The following is a 12,512-nucleotide window of genomic DNA, read 5'->3' as shown; positions in this document are numbered from 1 at the left end:
TGGACACAATGGGGGGGGGGGGGGGGTACTTACTAAAACTGGTAAACACTGGTGCAGCCATGCATGATAGCCAATCAGCTTCTAGGTTGTCAAAGCTTAAATTCAACAAGCTGCACTTAGCAGATTTAATATGCACAGCTACAACAGATTGTGTGTACCATTTTGTAAAAACTCCCCCATTGTGGAAACTTCAGTGGAACCACGTAGACAAGTGGAAGCAGGTACCTGCCAAAACTAGGTACTTTCCTCCCCCAAATCAAAGATCTATAAAGCGTCTTAAATGCAGATCTTCCTGCTTAGGGTGAAGTTTCTTTAATGCCTCTAACAGGTTGGCAACATGTCAGTTGCAGCCAAGCAACTGGTAGATCACATTGCTTGCTGACTCGCCATCTCTGCAGCACAGTCCTATTTGAGTAGTGGGACTACATCCCATCAATTGCCCCTGAGCCAGTTGCATCTTGACATCTTCATTCTAATGCCATTTTGCATTCTTTTTTCCTCTATTTGTGATCGGATGTTTTTATCTATGCTTTGTATGCTACTATTTGTGACATTTTCTATGGTTTTTAGAACTAGCCTATAAGGTTAAGAGCCAATACACAAAGATTGGACCACCATGTATAGTTTTTGCCCATTTATTTAACTGTTTACAGCATAGAATAACTTAGAATTAATTTCTCTAATGAAAAGATCATTTCTTGCTCGCTTTAATGGCAGATTTTGTCACTTTGCCTGCAGCTGCTGCTTTCTTATCTACAGCTTTAACGACACCAACAGCCACCGTCTGCCTCATGTCACGAACAGCAAATCGACCTATAAAGACAAAAAATAAATAAAGTTAGTCTGACTTGTCAGAGCACCCAAACCACTTTCACCAAGTTTGATACATAAATCTACTGATTAAACCCTTATTCTGTTTGCAAAGAAATTACAACTTTTATATAGCGAGAGTGTGGGAATTCATGCTTTACCTCATCCTTTGTCAAACTATCAGCACAAAATCCAGTCTAAAACCCACACAGGACAGTGTTACAGGTATTTAACCATTAGGAATTAGATTAGTTCTGAAGCCTTTGCTTCAGATCTTTACCATGCTAACCAAGGCCTAATGGTACAAGGTTGTGTTTAGGCTTGCACAATGTTCTTTGCCACAAAGAAATCCCACTTAAGTTAGTTTTGTAAAAAAAAGAAAAAAAAAAAGTTACACACCAAGTGGAGGGTATTCTTGGAATGATTCCACACACATTGGCTTTCCAGGAACCATCTCAACAATGGCAGCATCTCCAGACTTCAAACTCTTGGGGTTGTCCTCAAGTTTCTTTCCTGATCTACGGTCAATCTTTTCCTTCAACTCTGCAAACTTACAGGCTATGTGAGCTGTGTGACAATCCAATACTGGGGCATAGCCAGGATTGATTGTTCCAGGGTGATTGAGAATGATAACCTGCAAGACAAAAAGGTTAGTGGAAACCAGTCCCATTTTAGATCAAATCAGTGAATTTTAAAGCCAAAATGATTCTCTGCATGAAATAAGCTTCTATTAAGAAAAAAACCCCCATAAACTGGTATTTTTCTGCAATGTGTCAGCTCAAACCAGCCCCTTTCCTGCTCTACTGGAATAAGCCATTAGATTTCCAGCATGGATCAATGCAGGTTTAAAAAAAAAAAAAAAAACCCACACACACACCACACTAGTTGTCCATATGCAGTGTACAAACAATGCTGCATATAAATGCATTTTTTTTTATGTCGCACACATTCTAGCAAGGGGATCTGTCCTTGCTTGGAAAACTAATAGCGGCTATAGCTGCTGACAAAAATTCACATGAAAAATTGGACAGGCTGGTTGTACCCAAGCCTTACAACAAACTGGGTACAATCAGCCTGCCCATAGAGGGACTAGCTGAGATTTGAACCACCTATGGCTAGCTTAAAGTGAACTTCACTCTGACCATTTATCCATATGTTACTAGCAATAGTAACTAGGAAAGTACACTTGTTTGAACTAAATGGTTGTTTCTTCAGTTACTTCCCAGTTTCTTGCCTAGGCAGAGGTCATGCATCCCAGGAGTCTGATTTGAGGGGGGGGGGGGGGGGGGGGGAATTCTCAGCCAAGCATGCACTCCTGCTTGCATGCCTGAACCAAGGGAAGATGGATTCCAGGATGTAAATGCTACATGAATCTGCTCCTTAACTCAATATTGTCAGTCAGGAATGCTAGGAAGGCCTTTTTTCTAGGTGATTTCTTGGCAAAATAATGCATGGAGACATGGATGGCAGAGCTTGCTTTGATCACAAAATGAAGTGGTACTTTTGCTTTGTGGTGCCTAGATGCAGTTCAACTCCATTTTAGGAGTCCTTTGAATTGATTAGCAAACAAATAAAATTCACATAAGATTGATGAATCTGGCCCACAAGCAACACAGAACAAATGTGAGTGGAGGAATAAGTTCCAACACAGCCTGAAGTTATTTTCGGCACAGGTCCAATAAGTATCTGGTTCAGGTAGACTGAAAGTCTTCCCAAACATCCTTGGTAATCTATGTAATAAGCACACTTCATAATTTATGTCCATCATTCTGATAGTTACCTGAGCAGTGAAAGATCCAGCCTCCATTGGAGGGTCACTCTTGCTATCACCGGCTACATTGCCTCTCCTGATATCTTTTACAGAAATATTCTTGACGTTGAATCCTACATTGTCACCAGGTAAGGCCTCTGGTAAAGCCTCATGATGCATTTCAACAGACTTTACTTCTGTAGTCACGTTTCCAGGAGCAAATGTCACAACCATGCCTGGCTTCAAGACACCAGTTTCCACTCTTCCAACTGGAACTGTGCCTATGCCTAAAACAAACCAAACAATGAAGTTATAGTACATGGACACATCTATGATACTAGTGACATTTATATTTTCCCATACACTTACCTCCAATCTTGTACACATCTTGCAAAGGGAGGCGCAGTGGTTTGTTTGTGGGTCGGCTGGGAGGAATAATGGAATCCAGAGCTTCAAGCAGTGTAACTCCATTGGCATTTCCTTCTTTCCTATCAATCTTCCATCCTTTGAACCATGCCATCTGAAAGATCAGATATGTTTTAATCCAAGACCTTGATATACTGTCTTATCACTACAATGCAGCTGAAATTTATGCACAGATCACACTGGTTTAAACCAATTTAACACCTGAAACTGGACTTGGGCTTACAGTATTCCCCTTTTCACTACAAAAGTATAAGAATTTACGATTCAGTGAACTACTTTATAGTTAACCACTTCATGTCTGGACACTTATCCCCTGTCCAGGGCAATTTTCAGCTCAGTGCTGTCACTTTGAATGACAGTTGCACGGTCATGCAACACTGTACCCATATGATTTTTAGCATGAGACAGAAAATTGTATTCACCACTGGGATTTTTATTTTTGCTATATAAATTAAAGTCCAAAAATTTTGAAAAGTGTTTTATAAAATTTAGCAAACAATCTCTTCATAAATCTTGAAGAAAAATCAGTTCTCTTTAGTAAAATAAACCAAAACTTAAAAGTTTACATTTTATTATGTTTAACATACCATCACCCTAACAGTACAGTGCCACCATAGTTACACTGCTTGGGGGTGATAAAGATTTTTCTTCCTACGATTGCTTTTACACAAAGGCTGTAAAAGCAATAATTTCTCCTCTGGCTGCATTTTTGCAGCCATTGAGAAATACTGTGAGCTGTGATTGGTCACAGCTTGTCACATGGTACAAGGCTGTTGTGAATAGCCTTGTACCATGTGATCTGATCAGATTTCACATATAGTAAGCAATGTCAGAAGTGACATCTTGCTTACACCTAGTCAGGTGATTGCTGATTGGCCAATCAGTGATCAAATGATCAGGACCTCAGAGGTCCTGTACAGCGATCAGTGTTCTGCTGTGTCTGGAGGACACAGCAGGCACTGGATTGCAGTGCCATGCACTCCCAGGGAGCACAGTCCAAAATGGTGGGTGCCATTTATGAATGGCAACCCACCCCTGCATGGCCACCATCTGGCAGTTTAGATTCAATGGCTGGATGGGAAGTAGTTAAAAAAGCAATTGCATACTGAAATGACCAAGTAGTAATCGGTTACAGTTTTACAAAAAGTAGAATATGCATAAATGTGCTAGAATTAAAATGTCAATTTTGACCACTACATTCAGTGTGCTAAAAATAGGAATGCACCAATACTTTAAAATCGGCAAGTCCAATACTTTGTGGTGCAATTTGCGTCTATACAAGATGGGCACAAAGCAAACGGCAAAGAATAGCATGCAATTTGAACAGGAATGAAGTGCAATTCCTGACAAAAATCACATGTGGTTTCCTTGACAGTCAGAACCCACGCTCAGTGAGTTCACACAGGATCAGTGCAAGAAATCTCCCTGCAAAGAACCTGTGCAGGGTACAAGAACGCCACGTCACAGGTCTGGAGATTTGAAACCCCTGCAGCTTTCTCTCCACTGCTTGCAGGTATGACAGTACAGGCTAGACAGCTTCTGATTGCAAAATCTGCAATTCTGTGTAACCATGACAGTGCTGAACAATCAAAAAACCTACCTTCTTGCTAGCCTCCAACATGTTGTCTCCATGCCATCCTGAGATTGGCACAAATGCTACTGTAGCTGGATTGTATCCAATTTTCTTGATGTATGAGCTAACTTCTTTGGTTATTTCTTCAAACCTTTTCTGGCTGTAAGGTGGTTCTGTGGAATCCATTTTGTTGACACCAATAATTAGCTGTTTGACTCCCAATGTGAAAGCAAGAAGGGCATGCTCTCTGGTCTGACCATTCTTTGAGATACCAGCCTCAAACTCACCCACACCAGCAGCTACAATAAGTACTGCACAGTCAGCCTAGGACAGAAAAGAAAAAAAAAAAAAAATTACTAGGAGATTCAAAAGCAGCATTTCTTTATCAGTGCAAGAAGAATATGATTGAGTTTGCAGTAGTCCATTTTAGCAGTTGAACAGCTTTGTTAAAAATGTTAAGGTCCATTCACATGCACAACCAACTTGTATCATGTAGGCTTTGAAGCAAAGACCACCTTCACACAGCAGACTTAAGCCGTATTAAACCCAAACATTTCATACTCTAGCTTACCAATAGTTAAAAAAGCTGTGGCAGCATTATTTGGACTTTTCCTCCCATTTATGGTCACCTGGTGATCCTGCCAGTAACACTTTAGTGAGCCTACACTCAGAACCAGGAGCAATAGAGACCTTTGGACAGCAGCACTGTTAATTGGTATGGGGGACTGTTAGATGTACCAAATTTATATTGACTTACAAAACATGAGCCAAACAATGCTTAAAATGTTTAAACATTTACCTTTATGTATTCCTTGCATTAAAGTAAAAATGCCCCACTTACCCAATACAGCACTGCCTTTGTTGAAGCCCTGCCCTCTGGATACAGACAGCAGTAGGAGCCATAGGGCAAGGGGTGTGCAGCTCTGTGTGCATCTATGAATGCACACAGCCCAACTCAGGAGTGCACCTGTATGGGTGCCCCCATAGCACAGAACCAGCAGAGGACTGCCAAAGTATGAAGTGATCCCTCTGTGCAATATTGCACAAACATTGTTTTAGGGCCAGTTCACACTACAAACACTTGATACATTTTTGTCTACAGTTCACCATGTTCCAGTATGGTTCTGTGCACAAAATTACAGCATGTTCTACTTTATTTCTGCACAGGTGTAAACTAGGGCCAATTGAATACATGCATTTTGATTCAGAAAAAAAAAAAAACCCACACACCACATGTAAGCATTACTACAGGAGTATAATCTCAGAATTCTGCATGTTATTGGTATATTGCATTTTGCAAGAACAAAGTCAGATAAACTGTCCTATTTAATTGTCAGCAATATTAAATAGCTCACAGCTTCCAAATGCTTAAAATGTGGCAGCTGCATTATTCCAGCCTTTCCCAACTGATGATCTGGCCTGCAACATCCTGTTTTAGGGTGCCTTTATTATGGATGAAAGACAGATTTGGTTAACTTCTGTCTGGGAAAGAGGTGTAATGCTATAGTAACAGTCTTAAATTTAAGCTAAACTCCAGAAAAACCCCACACTGCTTCCCATATATGAAGAAAAGCCAATCATTACAAAACACCACCGGCCAATATTATGGTGTTTTTATGAAAAATCAGCAGTGATCCTGAAGATAGTTGCTGATCTCAGATTAGTGGTTTAGGAAACAGATGATCAGCAGAGAACATGTTCTCCGCTGATCATCTCACCACACATGTCCAGTGTATGAAGGAGCGATCTCAGCCCTTCACTGGCAATCTGTTTTTCCTCCAGATTCTCCAGCCCAGAGCTGGAGAATCAGGGGAACCGCAAACGAAGTGATAATTTACTGCCGTTTAGTAAATTGTGTTTCTTGCAAGATTATAGTAACAGCCATTATCCAGCGTTCAAAGCACTTGTAGATCACTTACTAGATTCAGAGAAGCAATCTACACTGCTTCATAAAAAGGCACAGGAGAACTCTCCTCTAAGAATGCCAGAGAACTGAGTAACAGTCATTTACCACTATGACAAAAATACACCTAAATGGTTTGCCTCATCCCAGTTTTTTAAAAAAAACTAAAAAAAAAAACCAAACCACATAGCACTGCTTGGTCTGTAAGAGTTGGATATACTTGCAGGATCAATAGGCAAAAAAGCCTAACAAGATACAGCCACCACATCCAAGAATTGTTAAACTGCAATTCTGCATTTGAGTTTAATCCCACCAAACAAGGCAGGTGTTATGCAATCAAGAGCTAGTGAGGACTTAAGCTGGCCATATATTATACAATTTCCTTTAGATTTACCTTAAACTATGTAGTGCAAGGACCTGGCAGATTATACAAGTTTAAAGTGTTCATAACTGGCCTAGTCTTACAGGATTGTGTTAAATCTAAAGAAAAAAACAAAAACTGCATAATGTATGGCCAGGCTTAAGTAGAAGTATTGGCAAAACGTGTTCCTTTTAGATAGAGTAAGGGAGGGCTAGAACAGCAGTAACATTTGTCCCATTGAGGAGATCTCTCTTCAGTTCCTGTCCCATAGCTAAAGGATGAAGCAAGGGGAAATCCCTGCACAAAAGAATCACTTGGTGACACCCAGGTCACTAGAACTAATGTCCCCATTGGAAGATTTCCCCTTACTTTTCTGGGGACAACCCAAAATGTGGGATTCTCTTTACTTTCAATGAGGATGGTAAACAGGACAAATCATGAATCTCCTTAATGGAGACACAGACAGCAATAAAAACCTGGCAGGGGTTCTAATCCAGCTCCACCCTACACAAAAAATGCCGCCTGTAGTTATACTTTAACAATTTAAAGCAAGTCCTATGTTTATGGAGAGACTGAAGACACCTGAATCAGTTCTGCAGTGATCATACCACCTTCACCATAAGTAGACATGCAGCATACAAAAAAAAAAAAAAAAAAAAAGTTTGATTTAAAAATTGGATTTTTTTAAATAAAATGCTTTGAGGAAAATATATTACCATCCAAAAGGTTATTCCATCATGAAAGAAAGATTAGTTTTTTAATTATGTAGAATAAGGCTGTATATGTTTAATGTTTTTGGTAAATAAATTCCATTAATCCATTCACAGTGTAATGCTCTTCCAGAGGTTTTTGTAAGATTATTGGGCAGTTTCTCTGCCTACAAGATATCACAGATGCTTGGTTTACTTTTGCAATTCTCAAAACTGAATTTGACTCAGCAGAGATCACATGCCTCTTCTTCACAGCAAAAATGTTATAACATGAACAGAGTTAAGAAAAAGACCTTAATCCTAACTTCTACAAACCTATGAATACAGAATCAACCCCTTCAGTGCCAAGTTTCAAGAAGTTCAGTGAATAGAAACAATATTTTTCTGATTGTTTGGAGTGGAATAGATCTGCACAAGAAGAAAGTGAAACTAAGTGTGAGGTGGAAGGGGCTGACAGTCTAAGTTTCTTAAAATATATTTGTTTAGCCAAAATTAGTTAACAAACATGGATGTGTGTTTAAGCAAATAACATATGCTGTAAGGTTATTGTTTCAGTTGAATAAATCTATTTAAATTGTTATTAAGGTATTATTTTTCTCCTGCCTAAGTACAACAGAAAAGTTGTCCAAATATGAATGATTAACCTATTAAACTGGGGATAAAAAAACTAATATGAAAAGTTGTTATTCTAAAAATCTTCATCTACTTGCATATTAAAGTTATACCAGTAAGAGTTAGTCTATGTAGAAAACTAGGATTTAAATCAAGCCTTACTGACTAGTAATTTAAATCAAATCCACCCTGTGGTAAACACATTCCAAAATGGAAAATGTAAAGATAAAAATGAAGTCTTTCAAACATTTGAATGTTTTGTATGAATCTTCTTAAGACTGCAAATGTTCTATCCATCTATGGGCAGCTTAATCTCAGTCACTCATCCCAATATCTCCTTCAACAGATTTAGCCCTGGTTCACTCTGACGCGGTGCAGAATTCGCAGCATTTTCAGTGCAAATACTGCACCAGAATCGCACCCTGTTCATGCGAACTGCTGCGGGTGTGTATGTTAAGTTAACACCCCGAAACGCAGAATGGGAATTGCATAGGTGTGAATACCTATGCAATCCAACTAATGTTGACCCAAAAAAGGGTCCTGCATGTTTTCGGTGCAGTGCGATTATAGCCATAAATTGCATGTGATTTACCACACTGCACATGTGAACCCAGGATTAGACTTCAAATGTTCGATCCATCTATGGGCAGATGGACAATCCTAGTCATTTTCATCCCAATATCTCCTTCAGATTTAGCCCTGCTTCACACTGATGCATTGCAGAATTCACAGCATTTTCAGTGAAAATTCTGCACTGCATCAGAATTGCACCCCATTCATGCAAACTGCTGCAGGTGTGCATGTTAAAGTTAATACCCTGAAGTACAGAATGGGATCATATAGGTGTGAATACCTATGCGATACCATTCTAATGCACACCCAAAAAAGGGTCCTGCACCATTTTGGTGCAATTATAGCCATACAAAAATGTATGGCTCCAACACACACACACACACACACACACGTTCTATGGGCAGATGAACAATCTTAGTCATTTTCATCCCAATAGCTCCAACAGCAACATTTGTTTTTTTAAATTGGAAACTTGTGTTGGTACCATCTGAAAAGGATTTGGTTGACTCAGACACTGCTCAGTGTGACAGCAACCTAGCATATGCATGTAGAAGACACCTGATTTCGTTTCTACAATTGGTGGAGGCCAGTGATTTGGGACAAGACTCAGTGATTGCATTCTAGCCAATCAACCTCCAGATTTGTATCAGGACATAAAAGCTTGAAATATTGCTTAGTAAACAAATGTGGGATTCCTTTGAGGAGATATCCTGGTATGAAAGTCTCAGGCACAGCACACCCCAGAGCCAGCCTGATCTAGGTGAAAGTTCCTGAGTGCCGATGCAAGTCATTTACCTGGGAGGTGCCAGTGATCATGTTCTTGATGAAGTCCCGATGGCCTGGAGCATCAATAATGGTGATGTAATATTTGCCTGTCTCGAACTTCCACAGTGAGATGTCAATGGTAATACCACGTTCCCGCTCGGCCTTCAGCTTGTCCAGGACCCAGGCGTACTTGAAGGAACCCTTCCCCATCTACGGACAGAACACAAGAGCCGGTTGATGGAGCCGCACCTTCGGACACGAGATCGGCCAGGACAACGTTCATCTACTTACCTCCGAAGCCTCCTTCTCAAACTTTTCGATGGTTCTCTTGTCGATGCCGCCGCATTTGTAGATGAGATGCCCGGTGGTGGTGGATTTCCCGGAATCGACATGGCCAATGACCACGATGTTGATGTGGATCTTCTCCTTTCCCATGATTAAAGGCACAACACACCCGCGATAGGCAAAGATCCTGAGCAAGCGGAGAGAAAGAAAAAACCAGCCGGCACCTGAGATTTAAAGGTCCAAGGGTGGGCGGGGCTGCGACTAGCAAATCAACGGCGCCGCATGCTGAATAGGCTCCACTGTGATTGGCCGAGAACCTCTAGCCGGCGAAAGAACTTCAGCTGAGCACACCTGGACAGGTAACACATGGCTTTCTATGGGGTCCCTGGAAGAAATGTTGATTTCAGCTACATCCCAATAGGTCATATTAAAAAAAAACAAAAAAACGCCTATATAGGTGTCTTGAAAACAGTGATAGTAAATAAATAGTATGAAACAAATCTGAGGAAATTATTTTAGTGTTTGAATAAATACTTGTACCAAGAAATGTTCTGCACATCATCGTTGGTCTGCTTTGGTGGATTCCAGGCAAAGGAGACCAATTTTGGAGGATCTGATCCATTTGGAGTGTTCTGTTGATATACCAATAGGAGCATTTATAAGAAAGCTCTTTGGATCTTCTTTAGGATAGGTTCACACTAATGCGGTGCAGTACATCATGTGATTCGCACAGGAACCGCACCACATTCCTGTGCAAATCACATGCGATTTGTGTGCGGTGCGATTGGAGCCATACATTTTGTATGGCTCTAATCGCAACGCACCTGCACCAAAAAGGTGCAGGACCCATTGGCTACAGCAAAAACTCCTAAAGCAAAAACACCCGAAAAAAGCCTATAATATTTACAAATCTGCTAAATAAAAATGTTCAAAAACAGCTGAAAAAAACACCTGAAAAACACTCAGCTCATTGTGAATGGAGCCAGAGGCGTCCCTAGGGTAGGTGTCACCCGGTGCAGTAACACTTGGTGACACCCCCTCCGATGATCCCTGCAGAATGGATTGGATGTGCGGATTGAGCATAATGGATCAGAATCCGATTCAATATGCTCAATCCGCAGATCTGATGCATCTTGCAGGGATCGTTGGCTTTCTTTACAACTTACCTTTTCTTGGAGCGGGTCCGGTGCCACCCCGTATAGGTTGGACGAGGATCTTCGGCATGCAATCTATACGAGGTGACACCGGACCCGCTCCAAGAAAAGGTAAGTTGTAAAGAAAGCTGACGATCCCCGCAGGATGGATCGGATCCATCCTGCGGGGATCATTGGCTTGCTTTACAGCTTACCTTTTTTGTGGAGCGGGTCCAGTGTCACCCTGTGCGGTCAGTGTCACCCGGACCGCACCCCCTGCACCTGCCTCAAGACCATGGGCGGACTGACCAATTGGAAACTCAGGCACAGCCCGAGGGCCCGGGGTCAGTAGGGGGCCCCATGAGATGCCCCTGGTACCTTTTTCATAGGCTTTTTTGAGTTTAGGCAAGGACACAGGGGCCCCATGATCCCCTATTGCCCGGGGGCCCCATGAGTTGTCAGTCCGCCCATGCTCAAGATACCACTAAATGGAGCCTTTCCTGTAGGTACTGTAAATGTCTCCTAATATCTCCTAAGACCCCGTTCACACGCATTTTTTTTAACTTGAAGCTCGATGCTCAGAAATGCTCAACAAGGAAAATCCCATTATTTCCAATGGTCCCTGTGAGCGTTCTAATTCCTGTAGCAGAACATTTGTCACTCAAAAAAGTACTTGTGCTACTTTTCATGCAGATCTGAGTGTTTTGTCCCCATAGAGTTGAATGGAGAACACCTGAACAGAGGGAATGAGCGTTTTTCAAGCTTTTTTGCAAGTGTTGTTTCATCTCAAACAGCAGTTATTTCTCATTGCTATAGCTAAAACGCCTAAATGAAAAACAGCTGAAAACGCCTTTTAGTGTTTGGATAAATACTTGTACTAAGAAATGGTCTGAACATCAGCATTGGTCTCCTTTGGTGGATTCCACGCAAAGTAGACCAATATTGGAGGATCTGATCCTCCAAATCACATGCAATTTGTGTGCGGTGCGATTGGAGCCACACAAAAGGTGCAGGACCCTTTTTTGGGTCTGCACTAGAATCGGATTGCATGGGTATTCACACCTATGTGATCCGATTCTGCACATCGCACCGCGTTTTGCGGACCGATGTGCAGAGCCTTACCTGTAGGTACTGTAAATGTCTTCTAATATTGCCTAAGACCCCTTTCACATGCTTTTTTTTTAACTTGAAGCTTGATGCTCATAAATGCTCAACAAGGAAAATCCCATTATTTCCAATGGTCTTTGTTCACGCTTGAGCGTTCTAATGCCTGTAGCAAAACACCTTTCGCTCAAAAAAGTACTTGTGCTACTTTTCAGGCAGATTTGAGCAATTTGTCTCCATAGAGTTGAATGGAACACACCTGAACAGTGGGAATGAGCTTTTTTCAAGCTTTTTTGCAAGTGTTTTTTCAGGCATTTTCATCTCAAACAGCAGTTATTTCTAATGGCTATAGCAAAAATGCCTAAATGAAAAACACCTGAAAAACACCTATAATATTTGCAAATCTGCTAAAAAAAATGCTCAAAATCACATAAAAAAGGATTGAAAAAAGCTCAGCTCAGTGTGAATGAAGCCTTATCTCTAGGTACTGTAAATATCTTCTAATAT

The 12,512-nt window shown here is 41.0% G+C and overlaps 1 protein-coding gene across 1 annotated transcript; it reads right to left on the bottom strand.

Moving 5' to 3' along the window:
- Window positions 1–619: 619 nt before the first annotated feature.
- LOC149462660 (elongation factor 1-alpha, oocyte form) lies at window positions 620–9,977 on the bottom strand. Its single transcript, XM_089676692.1, has 7 exons — window positions 9,775–9,977; window positions 9,514–9,693; window positions 4,587–4,883; window positions 2,930–3,080; window positions 2,591–2,847; window positions 1,210–1,444; window positions 620–813 (listed from the first exon to the last, which is right to left on the bottom strand). The coding sequence occupies exons 1-7, from the start codon at window positions 9,916–9,918 to the stop codon at window positions 692–694; spliced, it is 1,386 nt and encodes a 461-aa protein (XP_089532818.1). The 5' UTR covers window positions 9,919–9,977; the 3' UTR covers window positions 620–691.
- Window positions 9,978–12,512: the final 2,535 nt, after the last annotated feature.

Source organism: Staurois parvus, unplaced genomic scaffold, assembly GCF_062004578.1.
Source record: "Staurois parvus isolate SC_StPar_1 unplaced genomic scaffold, SC_StPar_1.0 ptg000172l, whole genome shotgun sequence".
Lineage (NCBI taxonomy): Eukaryota > Metazoa > Chordata > Amphibia > Anura > Ranidae > Staurois > Staurois parvus.
The sequence above is the reverse complement of the archived record's forward strand: the minus strand, read 5'-3'. Positions and strand labels throughout refer to the sequence as shown.